The following is a 21768-nucleotide window of genomic DNA, read 5'->3' as shown; positions in this document are numbered from 1 at the left end:
TCTTTTCCTTCTATAGTGGGTGCTCGGACCATGTGGTGCTCTAGTGCAGATCATTCCTGGGGTGAGGGTGCCTAGAGAGCAAGCTTCTTGTTAGTACCCCTGCAGGTTGTCATATAACCCCCTTTGTTCACCCTGGGTCCCTTCCAGTTCCAGGCAAGCACAGCTCCCTGGAGGGGCAGGATCCAAGCCACAGAACTCACACATGTGTGGTCACCTGTGGCTTACTATCTTTCAGGAGCCAACAAGAGTTCCCCCTTCTTGTTTTCAATAATAATGTATAAGTATTTATTTAACATTCATCATGAACTCCATCTGCAATGAGAAAACCAGAAAGCCACCCCCTTTATGCTACACATCACATAGCTGATCTCACTTTTCAGTAATGATAGGTTTACTCTAAGTAGGAATCAGTAATGCTGGTCCCTGAAACATAAACTCAAATGTATATTTGCAATTTGCTCAAGTACCAATTTGTTATGCCACCATCATTGTGGTTCATGATTTGCAAGTAAAATTATTTTTGCCAGACTATGATATTATCATTGGTGAACATAGTAACAAAATATCTGTGGAGTGTCTGCTATGCCTTTGGGAGTGCAGGTATTGCACAGCTACCTTCACTTTTGCAGATGAGAAAATGGAGTTTCAGCACAATTGGCATTTGCCACAAGTCACACTTCCAGTAAAGGTGGCATCTGGGAACTGATCTCCAGATTGTGTGATTCCAGCCTTGCCGTCTCACCTGTGTGTCCCCATGGTGCCATGCATGGTGCTTAACTGCCCAGAGGTGCTTAGTGGGATGTGCTGGGATCTGCAGGTGAATCCTGTTGATGTTTGTCTCTGTAGATCATGACCATGCCGGAGTACCTGAAGAAGCGGTTTGGTGGGAAGCGACTCCAGATCTACCTCTCTGTCCTCACCCTCTTCACTTGTGTGGCGTTGAGGATCTCAGTGAGTTCCATGCCTCCTACCTCTTGGTTTCACAAGATGGGCTAGAGTGCTGGGCAGAGAGATAGGGTCAAAATTTGTGGATGTCTTAAATCACTTTGGGTCTTTCTACCAAGTTTCAATGGGGAAAAAAAGGAGCTTCAGAGGCCACATGTTCGTAGAGTAAAACACTCATGTGTCCTGAAAGACACCAGAGTATAAACCTGCCCTGTTGTTAAGAATGTGAAAAAAATAATGTAAAGAAAGACAAAGTGTCTCATTTCAGTAACAGCTTTTTAGTGATGGACCAGAGGATGATTCTCCAGTTGCCTGACACCTCACTGCACAATAGCCCCTTTATTCTCTTTGTCGGGGCCAGTATAGGCTTCTATTTTCATGTTCAGTTTGATTATATGAAATGTGAGCCAGAAGGAAAAGGGCTTTGTATTATTATACTGCCTTTTCTTAAATTGACTCTATTTTATCTAAGACCACCCCCTACAAAAGAGGTCACCAATAAAGTTTAAAAGAAATGTTAAAGCTTTTAAAAAGTTACATTCTTTGAGAATGATGATTGAGGAAAGGAGAAAGGAAGTTGAAGATTCAGCAGCACATGCAGAAAACAAAGAGAAACATCTTTGCTCCCCATGTATCGGTAACTGATGAAATAATCTCTTACAAGTCTATGGTCTAGGCAGCTCATGAAAAAAGTTGACCCTCATTATTGCTCTTCTGTTGAGCTGAGACATTTTGGGAAGGTGCTGCTTAGATTAAATGGCATAAGCCTTCCTGATACAACCTAAGTATTTCCCAGCACTTCTGTCTGTTGTTGAGTTCCGTGTCGGGAGTAATAAAGATTCTTGTGTATGGGCCTCCCTGGTGATGCAACGGGTTAAGTCTCAGCACTGTGAAGCTATCGGCAGCCACTGCAGCATGGGTTCTATCCCTGGCCAGGGAGGTACCCACATGGTCCAACAGACCTATCCTGTCTCATCCCTTGCTCCCCTCAGCAGTGTATTTCAGTCAATCCGCCTGTTCCGTTCCCCACTCTGTCTCTGATGATGAATCCTCTCACTCCCCACACCTCTGGCCTGTACCCCAGTTCTTGTATGCATAAATAAATAAATCTTAGGGCCTCCCCTGGTGGTGCAGGCGGTTGAGTGCTGCGCTGTGAAGCTGTCCACAGCCTCTGCAGCGCGGGTTTGATCCCCACCGGCCGGCTGGTGAGAATCCCACATGACGAAGCAGACCTCTCCTGTCTCACCCGCTGCTTCCCTCAGCAGTGTATTTTGTCAGTCTGTCTGTTCTGTTCTCGCTCTGTCTCTGGTGAATCCTCTCACCGTCCCGCAAATCTGGCCTGTACCCCGGTTCTTGTATAAGTAAATAAATAAATCTTTAATTAAAAAAAATAAATAAATCCTTAAAAAAAGATTCTTGTGCATGAAAGAGTTCACCATATGGTTAAGAACTCTACATCTGAAATACCACTTGATGACAATATGTGCAAATATATTAAAATATGACTGTGAGGACAAGTACAGAAACATAGCATGGATGGACTCCCAGGAAAGAAGGTGATTCCTGGGATCCCTATTGGGTGGAACTGGAAGTTGTCCTCGCTGGAGGGGAGGGGGCATTTAAACAAGCCCCCAGCAGCAGTGAATGGCAGTAGAGCTCTGGTGGTGAGTGGGCGTGGGGTATACACTTATCAAGGTGTGAAGCTGTACTCCAAAACTTACATAGCATAGTAGAACAATGACAAAAAAATAGATATATTTTAAAAAAATAAATGAATAAAATAAGCCCCCAGGACACGACAATTAGAAGCTGAGGGGAGCGGAGGAAGCCTCGGTAATCAGAGCTCTGCATGTGTCTGGGAGAAGGGGACAAAATGAGTTCCCTCCTCTCCCCTGGCTTTGACATCTACAGCTTTATGGTTCTGAAGAGCACACACAGGTGATAGGCCAGAATAGTAGGGCTGCACCCTCATAGAGTAGAAGGTTCCTAGTGGTGGGAAGGGGATGGAATGTTCGGGACCTGAACAGGGAGCAGGAAGGCCAAGAGCATATGCAAATGTGCAGGGTCTGTGGTCAGCTGGAAAGATACAGTGGCAGGAGTCCATTCTTATCCTCAAAGATTATGTTTTAAGTATATTAATAGTGATTAATCTTAGACATGACCTTTTGTGATCTTTTATACTCTGATGGCAGATTCTACCCTGGTTACTTATTAAACAAGTCATGCTCAGGAGCTGGGACAGTTTCATAGTCCTCCCTTGCCCCTCAGATTGAAAAAGATATTCTTACTCATTGGTTCCCTACTTCCAATAATACATATATTGAGAATCATTATAGACACGACACACCTTTCCCCCTTAATATTTTGGTCTGGATGCCTTAAAACCATTGATATTCTTGTAGAAAAAGCACATTTCAAATTTTCAAACAAGGAAATTAACTTTGAAACAAACTGCTTGTAATCTAGGGACTTTGTTCACACTGACGAGAGACTAATGTCCTTCAGTAGCAAAAGAAAATCTGGATCAGGCAATGCCTCTTTTTGTTATCAGTAATATTTTATATTTAATAATTGTTATGAATATAATTATCCTGTTGAATTGTACATTTTAAAATGGCAATTTTTTTGTTAATGTTTTAATGCTATAAAAAAATCATTGCTAATATAAGCGACTTAGATTTCATTTCAAAAATGATCAATTTCATGCCTTAGTTGTACCTAAGAGAAACAAAAGTCAACGAAGTCATAATAAGATAATTTGTTTTAACATGTAAATGATTAGGCGCAGATACACAAATCCTAGTGCTGTGGTTAAATAATTACTATCACAATTCCCCTCCCCCCCCTGTATTGGCAATGAGTATGAATGTGACAACTATAAATGCAGGTATGTTTGATGGCACTCAGATGCAATGACTGACCTCTCAGTAGGTGATATCTTTTCTGGAATGGTAAATCTTTTTTTGGTAAATAACCAATTTTCAAAAAAGTACCATCTCCCTTCAATTCACACAATGGTTGCGTATTTAAAAAACCCAGTAATGACAAAGTACTTTGTTTGTAACACAGGGTTAGCTTCTAGGTTCAGAGAATCAAGAACAGGTTTTTTAACCAACATGAATGTCTGGTCAGATGAATAAAACCTTAGGTTTTATTTCAAATCTTGCGAGGGAGGGGAAACAACCATTTCCTGTTACACCTCTTCTAAATCCAATTTCTACAAAGAAAACTACCTATAATTTTCTGATTCTAAATCCTGTTACCTTATCCCTTCCCTTCACCTCACTCATCCCTTCTTTCCGCTTAGATTCCATGTAAACTGGGAGACTGTAAGGAAATAATATGGATGGTATAATCACGCTTCAGCACACAGCCTCAATTGCTTTGTCTATCCATACCCACCCCTCCCACCCCTTTTTCTGAACTCCCCTGGCAAAGCTTCAACACTGGTTGAACCCAGCTTCCCACTTACTCTATACCTGAACCTAAGGATTTTTTTTTCTGTATTTCTAACATGTTTATATGTTATTTCTCAGGGTTTTGTTCTGTTTGGGATTTTGGTTTTTGAAGCCTGGAGGATCTGAGTTGAAGAAGCAGATCCAAGCAAGGTCTACACAAATTTGAACTGAAGAAATATCAGGGAGGCTGGGAAGCACCCTGTAAGGATACAGGGCTCCAGTAAAGCTGGGTGCATCTTGCATCTTTATATCCCTCTGTGGGATGCCCTACTGAACTCCAAACCTCAACCTATAATCGTTCTGTCTGTGTAGCTTACGATTTTTACCCAGGTCTTTTCAATCCTTATTCTAAGCTGCCCACAACTTTTTTTTTTTTTAGCTCCTAGACCTCCGCCTTTAATCAGTATGGCTCACTTCCTACTTTATTCAAAACATTTAAGCATAAATCACTCATCCTTCTCTCCCCCCATTCAATAATATACTTTACCTCATTCTGTCCATCTCCTCACCACTCTGACAGTGAAGAGTCTCCCTTTTTGTCAAAGGCCCATCCCATCATACTGTGCCTTTTCTTGATCCCATCTCTACATAAGTCTCTGGGATTTTGTTTCATAATTACCCCACCATCATCTTTTATCCTAGTCTCTACTACCCCCAACATGCCCAATCACCTGCCTTCCTAACAACAACCATTGCCTGACTCCATCGCCTCCACCTGCTGCTCAATTTTTTGTTTCTCTGCTGACAATCATGAAAAGAAAATCTATGCAAGCTGCAGTGCAGACTTTCTCACTTTCCATGTATTCACTCATCATTCCCCTTTCTAGTCAACCCAAGAATTAACTCTGAGAAAGAGACCTGGCTTCCAAGGAGTTCATAACTGGATGGCAGAGATGACATGCCATCAGCGAGAAACTGAGGGATACCATTCATGTGCCTTTACCATCCTTTTTAGGCAGACATATTTTCTGGAGCCATATTCATCAAGATGGCCCTGGGACTGGACCTTTACCTGGCAATCTTCATCCTCTTGGGTATCACTGCTGTGTACACGATCACTGGTGAGTCCATTTTTCCGTTCGCAATGCTATCTTCTGATTCTATTCGAACCTGCAATTAATAGCTTTAGTGATAGCTTTGGGACAGCCAAGCTGAGAACATCCCTTAGTCCTAGAAAGTCAGGCATAGGCTCAGAAACACTAGAGGCAAGGAAGCAGAATCCTCAAGATTAAGTGGGGAATAATTATGAGATGGGTGGGGCGGGAAATGATGACCTAGCTCCACTGTGTTCAGTACCCAGGCCGGCATTTAGAATCCAGCAGATCATACCCATGGAAGGTTAGGATGAAATAATAGTTCAGATGTGAGATTGGCAAGTCCAAGACAGGACCCAAATGAACATAAGATGCCAGGTCATGGTGGTAAGCTCTGAATGACAGAATCAGGAGAGGAAAACTGGAGCAATGGGTAGGTTGTGGAAGGAGGTATGTGGCAGAGGTCTTGTAACAGGGTGGTGCCCAGGAAAAAGGGGAGGTTCCAGGTCCTCTGCCCTACCCAAAGGAGAGTGGAATTGAGCAGGGAGGAGAAGAATCTGGAGAGGAGACTAGAGTAGGAAGGAAGCAGGATGGAGAGCAAGAAGGGGACCTGGAAGAGGCACATGGTGCAGAGAGACATGTGAAGAAACTGCGCTTGCCTTTTGGTCCTGGGCTGGGTGAAACAGACATGGGGGAGAGACCTGTGGGCAGGTTAACAATGACAGCTTTTATCTTGATTTTGATTTTGCTCTTTTCCTTCCAGACTTGTCTGGTTGTTTCTGATCCTTTTCTGGGGTACCCCGCTTCCTGCCCTGTAACAAAGAGAAAGAATATAGTTAAAATAGTTTCTCTATGAAACATCCAAAGTTACCCTTCATGGGTAAATGTCCAGCCAAACAGTGTTGGCCCAAACTTGCCAAAAATCTAAGGCACCTTCTGGCAGGGAACCATAGAAATGGGGCTGAAGGGGGCAGGCAAGTCTGGAAGGAAAGGAGCAAAATCAAACCAAGATAAAGGCTGTCATTGTCAACCTCCCCACGGGTCTTTCACTCATGTCTCTGTCTCTTTCAAGTGTCTCCTTCCATGTCTCCTAAGTCCCTGGTATGAGTTCAAGATCAAGAAGCACATGCAGCTTCTTCTACACAAGTCTTTTCGCTCCATGAGCGTCCTCCAAGTTTTCTCTCAAGTCTTCTTTCCCAAAGTCCTTTAGGCTTCCCCTCAGTGCTGAGCTCCCCCATCCTTAGGTGGGGCAGGAAACCTGGAACCTCCCCTTTCTATGGCCATTAAGATGTTACTTTCCTTTCGGGGGGAGGTGTTCATTTCTCTGTGAAATTTTTATCTATTGTTAAATCAGTTACTTCTAAGATCTGATTGGGGAATCTGTAAGGACTGGTGATTCTTTGTAATGCCCCTCAATCTCCGTATCCCCACTCTGATCAGCAGCCCTTTGTAGTGACCCTCAATCTCCATCCCAGCCTAAGGCTTTTTCACATTTCCATGGCTGGTTTCAAGACTATGTTAATCATTTCTACCCCCACCTCTAGTTTCTGACCTTGTGAAACATGCATCCAAAATTTTCTACTCTAAGCCTCCATCATTAACTTGAAAATTAAACTATACCAGCTGAGTTGGAAAAAATATATAGAAAAACAACAGCTTGCACAATCCAGGCAGTTTTGGGTCCATTTTCATACATTGAGCATATATTTTAGATTAAGAAGAGATGAAGGCATCAATCTCCCATTTTCAGGATCAGTCTTTTCAGGCTGCCCCCACCCCCCCCAACACTCTCCTAAATGAAGTATCTTTTTGATTGACAGTCTTGTGGGTCTAGAATAGGAAAAGAAGTTGTTGCTGATTGTTCAACATTGAAGCAAAAGCTCAAGTCATTTGCATCTAGTATTCAATTGACAAAACAATGTTATATCCTAATACAAGGACAAAACTGGTTTTGTCCAGTTTTGGAGAGCACATATTGTATTGTGCTAAAGGGATGAACTGAGGGATTGTTGAGGGAAACTTTCAAGATATTAAAACTTGCCTTTTCCCTTATTTAACATTCAAAAACTCACACAAATACAGAATCCACTACAATTCAACAGAAAGTTTGAGTCAAGGCAAGGCAAGGAGATAGAAAGATGAATGACAGACAATAATAATAATGAGATAGTAGTGCCAAGAGGAGCTTGTTCTCCCCTGGTTTTTGATATGATTTTTTGTTTGTTTTACTGAGCACTTCCTGGGCTTGGGTGGAGGGGAATAGCTGAGATAAATGTCTTGGTTTTTTCTTTCTCTCCACAGGGGGCTTGGCCTCAGTTATTTATACAGACACCCTCCAGACCATTATCATGCTGATCGGTTCTGTCATTCTCACGGGGTATGGTAAGTGATAACTGTGGAGCATGGGGTTTCTGTCTTTACCACATACCTTCTCTTCACCACTACTTTCCAGTTCTATATAATCACGTTTTCCATTTAGATAATTCACATCATTGCAATGAATGTCTGACTTCTTTCTTGCTACACTATCTCAGCCTGAGGAAATGAGAGAAAAGAACTTCACTTACTTTTAAAAATTATTGCTCAAGTAAATTATCTTGTTTAATCTTAATATCTGTGCTCAGAATGGACAAAATCGGTATCCATGGGATGATAATTTTACAAAAATATTGGTGCATTTGATTAAGTGGCAGAAAGCCTTCGTTATATAGAATCTTCCTAAAATGAAGGATTAAATATGCTGAAAAATTTTAGATGACTGAATGTTCCCTTTATTATAACCATTTCTAATAGAAATTATTAAAATACATTACTCACACTACTGTTCTAATATACAAACACAGACTGGATTTTCCTTTATGGCTCTCTCTTATTAGTATCATCAGTCTGCTCACATTTTGTAAGTCATACCAGCTAGCACCGCTGATAAATCTAATTTTCAGCTTGCTAAATTTTGTTATCTTTTATTATGGTGGTTGTTTGTGTAGGAAGTCCATGCACACAATAAAAAGTATAGGATGAAAACAAATGTCTTTTTATCCAAGCCCTGACCTGCAGCCACCATGCTTACCCACTCAAGCTGCACTGAATACATTTCTGTACATACATGCACTTAATCACAGAGCATGAAGATACTGATAGAACTGCAAAGACAAAAAGAAAAAACTACATTAATAATTGATGATTTCGATACAAAATGGATACCAGTAGGCACATACGACTATTTTAATTTAAAATGATTAACTGAATCAAAAATTTAGTTTCTCATTGGCCTCGCCATATTTATTTTTTTTTAATTTAATTATTTATATATTTTTACATCATTGTTCATTTTTGTACAATGTTTGATTTCTCCTCTCAGGTGTTGTCCCCATAAAATTACCACCATCAAGACACCTATGAACCACCACTATAGACTCTTGTGATCTTCCCTCCCATTTTGATCCCTTTCCCTCATCATCCCCTGAAGAATGTCTCCAATTTATAGTTTGCCTTTTAGTTTTGTCTTTTTATCCCCCATCCCTTGTATGGTTTCCCTATATTCCTCCTATTAGTGAAACCATCCGATATTTTTCTTTTTCCTTCTGACTTATTTTGCTGACCATGATCCCTTCAAGCTCCATCCATGTTGCTGCAAATGGCATGAGTTTATCTTTTTTGATCGCTGGGTAATATTCCATGGTGTATATGTACCACATCTTCTTGATCCAGTCATCAGTTTTTGGGCCTTTAGTTTGTTTCCATGTTTTAGCTACTGTAAATAGTGCTACAATGAATATAGGAGCACGAGTGTCCTACTGAATTACTGTTTTTGTATCCTTTGGGTAGATTCCTAAGAGTGGAATTGCTGGGTCATATGGTAGATCCATTTTTAGTAATTTGAGGGTCCTTCAAATGGCTTTCCAGTTTGCATTCTCACCAGCAATATAAGAGGGTTCATTTTTCTCCATATCTTTGCCAGCATTTGCTGTTGTTAGTTTTTTGTTTTTTGTTTTTTGTTTTTAAAATCTGGGCTATTCTTAGTGGTGTGAGGTGATATTTCATTGTGGTTTTGATTTACATTTCCCTGATTATAAATGATGTTGAATATTTTTTCATGTGCTTGTTGGCCATCAGCATTTCCTCTTTGGAGAAGTGTGGACAGCTCTTCTGTCCACTTTTTGACTGGATTCTTTCTTCTTTTTTTTTTTTAAAGATTTATTCATCTATGCATACAAGAACTGGGGTACAGGCCAGAGATGCGGGGAGTAAGAGGATTCACGAGAGACAGAGAGGGAAACAGAACAAGCAGACTGACCAAAACACACTGCTGAGGGGAGCAGCAGGTGAGACAGGAGAGGTCTGCCTCACCATGTGTGTTTCTCTCTGGCCAGCTGGGGATTGAAATCATGCTGCAGAGGCTGCAGAGTGCCTCATAGTGTGGTGCTTAATCCCTTGTGCCACCAGAGAGGCCCTTGACTGGATTCTTTATTTTGTTTTTGTTGAGTTGTGTAAGTTCTTTGTAGATCTTTGATAACCCTTACCAGTTTTGTGGAGTATACAAATATTTTCTCCCAATCTTTTCCTCTTGGTTATTGTCTTTTTTGCTGTACAGAGCTTTTTAGTTTGATGTAGTCCCAGCTATTTATCTTTTCCCTCATTTTTCTGTGCTTTAGGGCATGAGTCTTTAAAGATGTCTTGGAGATGTATGTCATGGAGTATTTTGCCTATGTTTTCTTCTATGTATTATATGCTTTCAGGTTTTACAGGTTTGAGTTGATCTTTGTGTATGATGTGAGGTAGTAATCTAGTTTCATTCTTTTGTATGTAGCAGTCCAGTTTTCCCAGCACCGTTTATTAAAAAGACTATCCTTGTTCCAGTGCATATTCTTTGCTCCTTTGTCATGGATTAGTTGTCCACAAATGTGTGGCTTTATGTCTGTGTTTTCAACTCATTTCCATTGGTCTGTGTGTCTATTTTTGTTCCAGTACCATGCTGTTTAAGTTATTATGGCTTTATAGTATAGTTTGAAGCCCAGGAGTGTAATGCCTCCATTCTTCGTTTTTCTAGTCAGGAACACTTTTGCCTAGCCATATTTCAAGTATTCAATATATGACTAGTGACTATCATTCTGGATAGCACAGATATAGAACAGTTCCATCACTGCAGAAAGTTCTATTTCACTGCTCCAAGACAACTAACTACTAGTACCAATTCCTTGCTGACTTTCTATTTAGTGAGTCAGAAAATTGTTGCTATTCTTGTTCATGGTTCTTTGGTTTTCTTCAGTGATGCACTTCCCAGATCAGCCTCTTTAAGCCTCACTTTTCCCATTCTGAGGATGAGATGGGGAAACACTCATCTCCTAGGAGTCTTTGTATTTTTTTAAAGATTTATTTATTTATGCATACAAGAACTGGTGTGTAGGGCAGAGTTGTGGGGGGTGAGAGGATTCACTAGAGACAGAGTGGGGAGCAGAACAGGCAGATCTACTGAAATACGCTGCTGAGGGGAGCAGCAAGCAAGACAGGAGAGGTCCACCGGGCACTATATGGGCTAGCTCCCTGGCCTGCTGGGGATGGAACTCGTGCTGCCATGACTGTCAATAGCTTGATGTGCTGTGCCTTTAACCCTGTGCCACCAGGAAGGCCCCTCCTTTGTATTTTTGTTACAAACCACGGTCCCTTTATCACAACAATTTCCTACTATTTCTGTACCCTCCACTAGGTTGTGTTCTTGCCTTGCAAATTCATTTTGCACATAATCCCAGCTCAGTGTTTGGTACATACAAACATGTTGGTGCCCAGTTGAATGACTAAGGAAAAAGTCAACTAATGTCAGCCTCAACTCTACACATTGTATGATGCTCTGATGAATGTTGCATCATTTGAACCTATACTAAGTGGCCCTAGAAGCCTGGGCTTCTCTTTCTAGGGTTTTCATCCATTATGGCTCTTTTCTATGCCTAACTAGCCTTTCCAGATCTCAAGTGGACTGAGTTGCAATATATCCCCTCACCACAGATAAACAGTGCCTCCAATTTCTGTTCCTTGTCTCCCCAATTTTTTACTATAATGTAGTTAGTACAGTACCGCAAACAACAGACTGTGTATAAGTCAGACCAGCCAAGCTCTGTGTCAAGAAGAGAGGCCGATACCTCCTGGCTCTTTCAGTGGAGCCAGGTTTTTTGATGACTAGTTCTGTTATTCTTACTGTTAATTCATGTTCAACAGATTTGTGTCTGCTCTGGTTTGATATAAGACATCAGCCTCTTAGATAACAGTATTATTTTTACTGCAAAGCTAAATACTAAATCCAAATTTTTCAGTAGCACCTTAAGAAAACAGTTAAAGAGTGATTTGTGTTATGTGATTTGTGAAAGTAAATCTGACAGCCTGGGCAATGCTAGTGGAGGGACTCCCGGAAGACATGGATCCTGGAAAGACAATGAGAATTTCATCTGACTGATTGCACATGCTTGGGTATCTCCATCACAAAGAAATAATTACAAATGCCAATTGTCTTAGATTTCTGTGAAACATTTCATTTTTGAAATGCCCTTTCAGCATTTGCCGAAGTTGGAGGGTATGAGAGTTTTACAGAGAAGTACATGAATGCCATCCCGAGTGTGGTGGAGGGAGACAACCTGACCATCAGTTCCAAGTGCTACACCCCTCAAGAGGACTCCTTCCACATTTTCCGAGATCCTGTCACTGGAGATATCCCATGGCCAGGAATAATATTTGGAAATACCCTCGTTGCTATGTGGTACTGGTGCACAGATCAGGTGAAGTGCCTTTGTGTGTGTATGTGCATATGTGGTATGTGAATATGTTAATGTTGTTTTTCTTATAGAAAAGCATCTCATTTCTATTTTACACACACATACACATTATCATCATCATCATCATCATCATCATCATCATCATCATAATTTAAGAGTCAAACACTTCTATAAGACTTGTTATAAAAAATAGCTGTCTGGTGTCCCACTCTCTACTGTCTTTCTTACCCATTCAAGGCAAACCCTCTCTGTTCTTCAAATTAAGTAATTTGGTATGTATTTCTGTTCTCTAAATTCTTGTACTTAATGTGTGGTCTGTGAAACACTGGCATATGGATGGCCTTTTGGAGGTCATTAGAAATGAACATTTTCAGGGCCTCCCCTGGTGGCACAGCGGTTGAGTGCTGGGCTGCAAAGCTGCCCTCAGCCTCTGCAGCACCAGTTCAATCCCCTGCGGCTGGCAAGGGTCCTGCCGTGTCCGCTGCTCCCCTCAGCAGTGTATTTAGTCAGTCTGCCTATTGTGTTCCCTGCTCTGGCCCTGGTGAATTCGCTCACCCTCCCATGCTTCTGACTGTACCCAGTGCTTGTATAAATAAATAAATCTTAAAAAAAAAAAAGAAATAAACATTTTCAGATATCTTCCAGACTCACTAAATCAGAATTTACTTGGAAACCTTGTCCACAGATGATTCAAATAAATGCTTCCATTGTTCACTCTTCTTTATCTAGTTTTAGGATTTTTTTTAAAAGAAAGCCCGTTTATTTTATTTATTTATTTATTTATTTATTTATTTATTTATTAAGCATTTATTTATTTATTTATACAAGCACTGGGTACAGTCAGAAGCACGGGGGGATGAAAGAACTCACCAGAGCCAGAGCGGGGAGCAGAGCAGGCAGAAGGACCGAAGCACACTGCTGAGGGGAGCAGCAGGCACAGCAGGAGAGGTCTGTGCGCCATGTGGGACCCTCCTCCGGTGGCCGGGAAGCAGCCAGGGATCGAACCGGCGCTGCAGAGGCCGTGGGCAGCTTCGCAACCCAGCGCTCAACCGCTGCGCCACAGGGAGGCCCTAGTTTTAGGATTTTTCTATTGGCTTTCCATAATGAGAGATGAGGATTTAGCTCTTTCCATCCTCATTCCCACACCTCCTCTTCTGTCATCCTCTCAATACATCTAATTCACAATTTTTGTGACTACATAAACACAATTATAGCTGAGTCCATTATATCCTCCGATTTTTCTTTAGCTTTCTCTATAAAAATACCTAGAAAGTGGGCCTCCCCGGTGGCTCAGCAGTTGAGCGCTGGGTTGTAAAGCTGCCCACAGCCTCTGCAGTGCCGGTTCGATCCCCAGCCGCCAGGCAAGGGTTCCACATGGCGAGACAGACCTCTCCTGCTGCCCGCTGCTCCCCTCAGCAGTGTATTTCATCAATCTGCCTGTTCTGTTCTCCACTCTGGCTCTAGTGAATTCTCTCACCCTCCCGCATTTCTGACTGTACCCAGTGCTTGTATAAATAATAAATAAATCTTAAAAAAAAAAAGATTTTTAAAAAACCTAGAAAGCAAAAAATAAGATCTTGCAAGTTATAAACTCAAAGGCAGGAAAACTAGAGGACAAGGCTGAAGAAATCTCCTACCTTTCTTTACCTTTTTTCTAGAATACGTAATTGTTAATTTTTTTGTTTGTTTTAAATTTCCTTGGTTGTTATTAGTCATTACACACCAAACCCTGTGGATATTTGCCTAAATCTCCTCTCAATACTTGCAAATACATCAAGCATTCCATCAACTCTTTTCTCTCAGGCCCTCTCATTATCTGTAAGTTTTCTCTCTGTGCTTGGTGCCCATTTTAATCCAGGACCACCATATTTGGGACATCCTTTGCCTCATTCTTAGGTTATACCTCCTATTCCATATTCCACATCACTTTCTTTCTTGGTTTACTGTTTCCTTGAGGGCAAATAAATTCTTCAGTAAGTTCTCGAGAAAGATGGGAGATGAATTTATTGTGAATTTGCATGTTCGGGAACATTTCACTACAAATTTCTTAAATTGATCCTTTGGCTATGAACACATTTCTGGGTTGGAAATAATATTCCCAAAGTTATAGATTAATTTTCTTCTGACTTTCACCATCATTGTTGAGAAGTCTAAAGTTATTCTTTCTTTTTTTAAAGATTTATTTATTTGTGCATAGAAGAACTGGGGTGCAGGCCAGAGGTGGGGTGTGTGAGAGGATTCACCAGACATAGAGTTGGGAATAGAACAGGAGGCTCTATTGAAATACACTGCTGAGGGGAGCAGGGGGTGAGCCAGGAGAGGTCTGCTGCGCCATGTGTGTAGCTCCCTGGCCGGAGACCAAACTCATGCTGTAGTGGCTGCCGATATCTTCATAGTCTTAACCCCTTGCACCACCAGGGAGGCCCTAAAGTTATTCTTAATTCTGCAGATGTGGCCTATCTTTTTTCTCTGGAAGAAGCTTGTCTTTCCTTTGTTCTCGGTGTTCTGAGACTTCACTACAATGTACCATTGTGTGTAGATCCATTGTTGGCCATTGTGATGGGACATTATGAGGCTGTTTAATCTGATAATTGATAGCTCAGGTAATTTGGGGAGGGAGGACCCTTTCTTTTATTTATTCTACTTTGTTTTCATTTGGGGATGTTCTAATTTTGAGGTTGGTCATCTTTAGCTGGCTCCTCGTATTTTCTCCCCATCTTCCATCTCTTGGCCTTTGTTCTACTTTCTAGGTAGGAGATTTCCTCAGCCTGATCTTTTAGTTTTTCTGCCTTTGCGTTTATAATTTGCAAGATCTTATTTTTTGCTTTCTGGGTATTTTTGGTTTCATTTTTGTTTTTTATAGATTTTGTGTTTGTGTTTGTTTTGGGGAGTTTTCATTACCCTAAACAGTATCTGTCAACTTCAAACTTAAAATTACATAATTTTAAACCTATCTTGAATCAATGGTCCTTTGTGATGGTGGTGCTTTTCTTTTGTCCAAGTTTTCTTTTTCTCTATGTTATAAACTTATTGTTTTCAACATATCTACCAATATGCATCCTTTCACCACTGATTTCTGGAAACATCTTTAATATGTATATTTTGTCTCTGGCCACTTGCCTTGCTTCCTATAAGTTACTTGGCCTCACATTCATCCTTCCATCTGATGCTTAATCCCCCTGTCTGCAGGAGCAGACTCAACTTCTCACCCATTGTTTGTGTTGTCCCTCCATTGTCTGCTTTTAACCCTCTGTCTAAAAATGTCATCTGCTTCCCCAGCACTAAATGACATTGCTGCTATCCCTAATATATTTCTCTCCAAAGAGAACTAAGCAGACAAAGGTATCCTTATTTTCTGATAGCCCTTGAGAAGAAAACTCACAAGAAATTATTTCACTATCAGTAGAAATACTGCTTTGCCAGAAAATTCTTAGTCAAAAGGTTATACAACTTAAGTAGAAATTATACAATCACACACACTCCTTTTCATAGGAGAATCATATTTGACTCATGACTCAACAAGGTCCTCTGAATATTCTGTAGAAATCTGGAGATAAATGATTCAAGTTCTATTTCAAAGGCTGCTTGGCTCCAGTATCTCTGGTGATGGGCTTGATTAGTAAGGGGACAATTGTCCTGTAACTATAGAGAAATGCTGATGAGTATATGGCTTATTTAGTGGCTCCAGTATTAAAGGCACAACTTAAACACACAACTTGTAGCAACGATCAGCTGGCACAGCTGTACACCCGGAAGAGCACATGGCCATTGCTGCACAACCCCAGAGCTATAAACATATATTAGTAGAAGTGATTATGTTGACTTCTATGCACCAAGATTCTTACACAGTATTCCAAACACCCAGAATACCCTACATGAGATGACCCTGTTTAGAGACGAGAAAGCTGAGACTCACAAACGGGATACCCTCTTGAAAGAGCAGGAATTCAAAATCTGATTTTACTCCAAAGTCCATTATTTTTCACTAGCCATGACACATTTTCTTACATAACACTAATCCCTGAAAAGTGTACTCCACTTCTTGGAAGTCATCTTTTGTGTGCTTTACCACTCTGCTGTGTTTCCCTGGCAGGTGATTGTGCAGCGCTGCCTCTCAGGTAAGAACATGTCTCATGTGAAGGCCGCCTGTGTCATGTGTGGGTACCTGAAGCTGCTGCCCATGTTCTTTATGGTGATGCCTGGGATGATCAGCCGCATCCTGTACACAGGCAAGTCCTGAATCCATAAATCCTCTTGTGTTTAATCGTTTAATTCTGGAAAGCAACTTTACGATTCTATTAAAACCTGATAATTTTGTGCCTCCCTGGTGGCCTAGGGGTTAAGTCTCAGCACTATCACTGCTATGGCCTGAGTTCCATCCCTGGCCAGGAAGCTAACCCACATGATGCAGCAGACCTCTCCCAACTCGCCCACTGCTCCCCTTAGCAGTGTATTTCAGTAGATATTCCTGATATGCTCCCCACTCTGACTCTGGTGAATCCTCTCACCTCTGCCGCCACACCTCTGGCCTATGCCCCAGTTCTTCTATATACACAAAAAAGAACAAAACAAAAAATACCCAATAAACTAGAAAATCCATTATGTTTGAAGGTAAATGTAAAATTTCAGGCAGAGAGAACAGCTTGTACAGAGGGTGAGAAGTGTGGCGTTCTGACACTGTTCTTTTACTATTTCCTGCTTCATGCCTGTCTCCTTGTAGGTATTTGAGTCTGTGAGTCCTATTTGGATTTAAGTAAGTCTAGAAGTTGTTATGTAAGTCTAGAGGCATTGGAGGATGAGGACAACTGGGAAATGTGAATTTGGTGAGCCATGGTGGTTGAATCCAGGACATTTCTTTTTTTTTTTTTTAAAGATTTATTTATTTATTCATACAAGCACTGGGTACAGTCAGAAGCATGGGAGGGTGAGAGAATTCACCAGAGCCAGAGCAGGGAACAGAACAGGCAGACTGATGAAATACAGTGCTGAGGGGAGCAGCGGGCATGGCAGGAGAGGTCTGTCATGCCATGTGGGACCCTCGCCAGTGGCCAGGGATCCACCCGGAGCTGCAGAGGCTGCAGGTAGCTTCGCAGCCCAGCTCTCAAGCGCTGCGGCACCAGGGGAGTCCAAATTCAGGACATTTCTGAATGAGGTCTTTGAGATGCAAAAGGTCTTGGGCCTTCAGAGAACTGTACCAAATCTCACTGTTTTGGAATTGGATTGTTTGGGGTACTTCAATTTCTGAGTCAGCTGAAAGGAACTACTACCATTGAAAATTAACATTCTTTCTTTATTATAAAGAATGGAGGAAATATAACTGAATATTTTTTGGCTAATGGGGGCCTCTGGTTTTTATTGTGGCAATCCATAGATAACATGAGCCACTTCATGTTTTCCCAACTTGGCATCAGATTATTTGACTGAAATTCTGTTAAAATGAACATCAAGTGACCAACATCACTTCTTTTTTTTTTTTTTTAAATATTAAATTTTATTTTTATATTCCCCCATACAATTGCAAACGCCCCATTCTGACCCCAATCCTTCCCCTCCCGCCCCCCACCCCCAAAAAGTGTCTCTGGTTCATAGTTTTTTGTTGATTTTGATTTTCACTTTCTTATATTCATTTTCCTGGTCCCTTATTTAAGTTTTCTAGATTCCTGCTATGAGTGAGACCATCCGGTATTTTTCTTTTTCTTTTTGGCTTATTTCGCTGAGCATGATCCCTTCCAGTGCCATCCATGTTGCTGCAAATTGCATGTGTTTATCTTTTTTGAATGCTGAGTAATATTCCATGGTATATATGTACCACATCTTCTTGATCCAGTCATCTATTTTTGGGCATTTGGGTTGTTTCCAAAGCTTAGCTATTGTAAACAGTGCTGCTATAAACATAGGAGTGCAGGTGCTCTTTGGAATTGCTGTTTCTGTGTCCTTTGGGTAAATACCTAGGAGTGGAATTGCTGGATCATATGGAAGCTCTATGTTTAGTAGGTCCAGAAATCTCCACACAGCTCTCCATAGTGGTTGGACCAGTTTGCACTCCCACCAACAGTGCACAAGAGTTCCTTTTTCTCCACATCCTCGCCAACATTTGTTGTTGCTAGTTTTTTTAATATGTGCCATTCTCACTGGTGTGAGATGGTATCTCATGGTAGTTTTGATTTGCATTTCCCTGATTACAAGTGACAACATCACTTCTTATTGCAACATTGCATTGTGGTTTATAGTTCTAAAGGATGTATAGATATCCAACAAGTAGAAAATGGCTAAAGAAATTATTGTATATCCTATTTATGGAAAATTGTACATAAGAGACTGAAGACTCTCAAGACTTGGGGGAAATGCTAAAAAGTTATTATGATAAATGTAAAAATATCATTGCCACAGTGATACAAAAGATGCATTTCTCTGTGGAAAGGATTAAAAAGAAACTTTAAAAACTAAAAAAAAATTGACATGCTAAGGTGTTAGTATTCTGAGTGATTTTTTAAAAATCAATTGTTGCTATATTGTTGTTATGATATTTTTAACCTCTCCCCCCCAGTCACCAAAGTATTGTGTAATTGCCCCAATGAAGTGAGATATCGTGTCACATGGGGCAGTCACCATGTGATCACTCTTCTCAGAAGTAGGTAAAAAACTGTGTTAAATGCAGCTGGACATTGGACTAACTTTCTGAGTGCTTTTGTTGTGGTTGTTTTATCTCTGGAAATCTGTGCTCCAGGGGAGACCTGGACTCTTACAGGTTTCCCGGGGTAGTATTAGCTCCCTCCATTTGCTCTAATGCTGCAGCTGGGCCACATCCCAAAGAGTAACCCTGCCTTAGGTCAATTAATGGGGAGCTACAGGTGTAAGGCACTTAGGACCTTATTTCCTGGGCAAAGAGGGACAAATCAATGGTCCAAAGTTCAAAGTGGAATCTCTAACTTCCAGGCAAATGTCTCTTCCTACCCATGACTTGTTAACTTGTCTCAATGCCCAGTGGTTATAGAGTTTACCTATTTGGGTCCAACTTACTGAAGTCACTTTTCTGAATCCCTCCTTAGATGAGATAGCCTGCGTTGTTCCTTCTGAATGTGTGAAACACTGTGGCACTGAAGTTGGCTGCACAAACTATGCCTACCCAATGCTGGTGATGAGACTGATGCCGAATGGTAAGAAATGTCCATGCTCAGCTCAATGGAAAGAGAATGATGGTGGAATATTATTCATATTCATTATTCCTATAAAAAAGGAAATCCTTATTTTTTTAAGGATGCTACAGTAGGTAAAATAAGTCAGACACAGAAAGACAAATACTGCATGATATCACTTATATGTGGAATCTAAATAAGTCAAACTCATAGAGGCAGAGAGTAAAACGATGGTTGCCAGGAGCTGGAGTGTTGGGGGAAAATGAGAGATAAGTTATAAGATGAATACATTCTGTAGACCTGATGTAGAACTATAGTCAATACTATTGAACTGTATAGTTGAAATTTGCTGAGAACAAATCGCAAGTGTTCTCACCACAAAACAAGAAAATGTTAGCTACGTGAGATGAGGATATGATAATTAACTTGAAGGTGGGAATAATTTCACAGTGCATACATATATCAAGACATCATATTGTATACCCTATATACATACATGTTTTATTTGTCAATCATACCTCAGTAAAGCTGGCGGGAAGTATTCATGCCAGAACTGCCTCCAAGGTCTAGTCATGAGGAAGGGTTATGATACAGTCAATTCAATTATATTCATCAGACATTTCTTGAGTACATCCCCTAAGTTACCAGCTCTCTTATGGACCTGGGGAATATAGAGATGAACCAGACATAATTTCTATTAGAATAATCCTCACTGCTTTGGATTCAAGACTTTCTTCCAAAGCAAATGAAAAACATTTCAGTAATCTATTTGTCAATAAAAGAGTTGTATAACCATCATCATAAACCCACTAGAGATTAACCATTTGTCTTACTTATTCTTTAGACCACTGATGCCCAAATAATAGAATTTCATATACTTAACTAAAATTTGTTTATTGAGTGTCTTCCACATGGCAGACACTGCTCTGGTGCTTGGCAAACATCTGTGAAGTAAGCACAAAATCCCCTATCCTTTAGAAGTCACCTTCTAGTTTCATGACTTAGCAAAGAAACCATATAAATGAAATAATTAATTACTAGACTGAGAAAAGGTGATGTGTGACGAACAGAAATAGAGGAGGTACTGGGGCTCAAGGGTAACTTTTGACTATCAAATGTTACCTATCACCACTGTAACCATTTTCCTCCTTTACCCACATTGTCAGGAGGAAGGGAGCATGACCACAAGTGATATCATCCACCCATCCCTTGCATACTTTGTCCTAGAAGGTATAGGGGCTTTATTAATGACAGAGGGAACTGCAGAATGAACTTGCTACAGTATCTCAAAACTCTTGACTTTGCCCACCAGTCTTACTGGGCAGTGCCACCTACAAGTCTTCTTTCTCTCCACTTCTCTAAGTCAACAGGAAGCCAAGAATTCCTCCCCAAAGATAAACAGTACAACACTGTTTCCTCTCCTCCCAATTTAAGTTCCAAAAAATCATCTCCAGGTTTACATTTAGAACTAAAATCCTATCCTGCTTCATTCTAAAATCACAAGGACATATACAGGAAATGCCACATGATGTGTGATGATAGGTACAAAAGTTAGTTTATATTCCAGATGACACTTATCTTTGAATGACCCTCAAGTTTGTCACGGTTCTCAGCAGGTCATGGCACCCAGTTGATAACCAATGCTTGCCCTTTCTTCTGGCCCCAGGACTTCGAGGTCTGATGATGTCGGTCATGTTGGCCTCTCTCATGAGCTCCCTGACCTCCATCTTCAACAGTGCCAGCACCCTCTTCACCATAGATCTCTACACCAAGGTGCGGAAGCAGGCATCTGAAAAAGAGCTCCTTATAGCTGGACGGTGAGAGAATCCTGGTTTCTGTCTAAAATTTCTCTTAAAAAGTGCAGGTATAGATATGAATGAGAGTCTGTCACCTTTGAATTAAGTGAAACTAGTCATAAGGTTCTAGACTGGTGGGAGGAAATTTAGAGGACATTTAATCCAACTTTATCTCTTTCCAGATACAAAACTTGGCACCATTACAATAAAATGAAATAGTTGTTTTTTTCAGTTTTCTCTCATGTCTCCAAATGCCTCTAGTTTTCTCTTAGTTATTCCTCTCCTTATACTCTCTCCCAATTGTATTTTCATAAAATCTCATTAGTTTTTTTCATGGGATATAAAGTTCCCACCTGCTCTGATAAGTAAATGCATTGTTTCCAGAAGTTTCCATGTATATCATATGTACTACTACAGAGGAATTTTTAATTTTAATTTTGGTATTTATAGTTTTGCTCTTCCATATATGCACATGTTCTACTCACCCTCCACATAATCCACCTGTACCAATACGCCATCTGGCTTCCTCCCCCACTCTCTCCTCCCTCCCTACTAGAGAGAATATATCAGCTGTATTCATCAAGGAAGCTCAAGAGAAACTGACCACCTGTTTAAGATTGTGTTTCGTTTATGAC

At 40.7% G+C, this 21768-nt stretch overlaps 1 protein-coding gene across 2 annotated transcripts in view; it reads left to right on the top strand.

Annotated features, from left to right (window-relative positions):
* Positions 1-21768, top strand: part of LOC119244872 (solute carrier family 5 member 4) — a 42937-nt gene that overhangs the window by 12408 nt on the left and 8761 nt on the right. For both annotated transcript variants that reach the window (XM_037510973.1, XM_037510974.1), the window contains exons 5-11: positions 847-951; positions 5359-5464; positions 7739-7819; positions 11984-12204; positions 16295-16430; positions 19251-19358; positions 21004-21154. In XM_037510973.1, the coding sequence (XP_037366870.1) occupies positions 847-951; positions 5359-5464; positions 7739-7819; positions 11984-12204; positions 16295-16430; positions 19251-19358; positions 21004-21154 (908 nt within the window). The remainder of the gene's footprint in view (positions 1-846; positions 952-5358; positions 5465-7738; positions 7820-11983; positions 12205-16294; positions 16431-19250; positions 19359-21003; positions 21155-21768) is intronic.

Source organism: Talpa occidentalis, unplaced genomic scaffold (assembly GCF_014898055.3).
Source record: "Talpa occidentalis isolate TD23 unplaced genomic scaffold, MPIMG_talOcc4v2.1 talOcc4.14, whole genome shotgun sequence".
NCBI classification, from domain to species: domain Eukaryota; kingdom Metazoa; phylum Chordata; class Mammalia; order Eulipotyphla; family Talpidae; genus Talpa; species Talpa occidentalis.
This window is presented reverse-complemented; position numbering and strand designations above follow the sequence as displayed.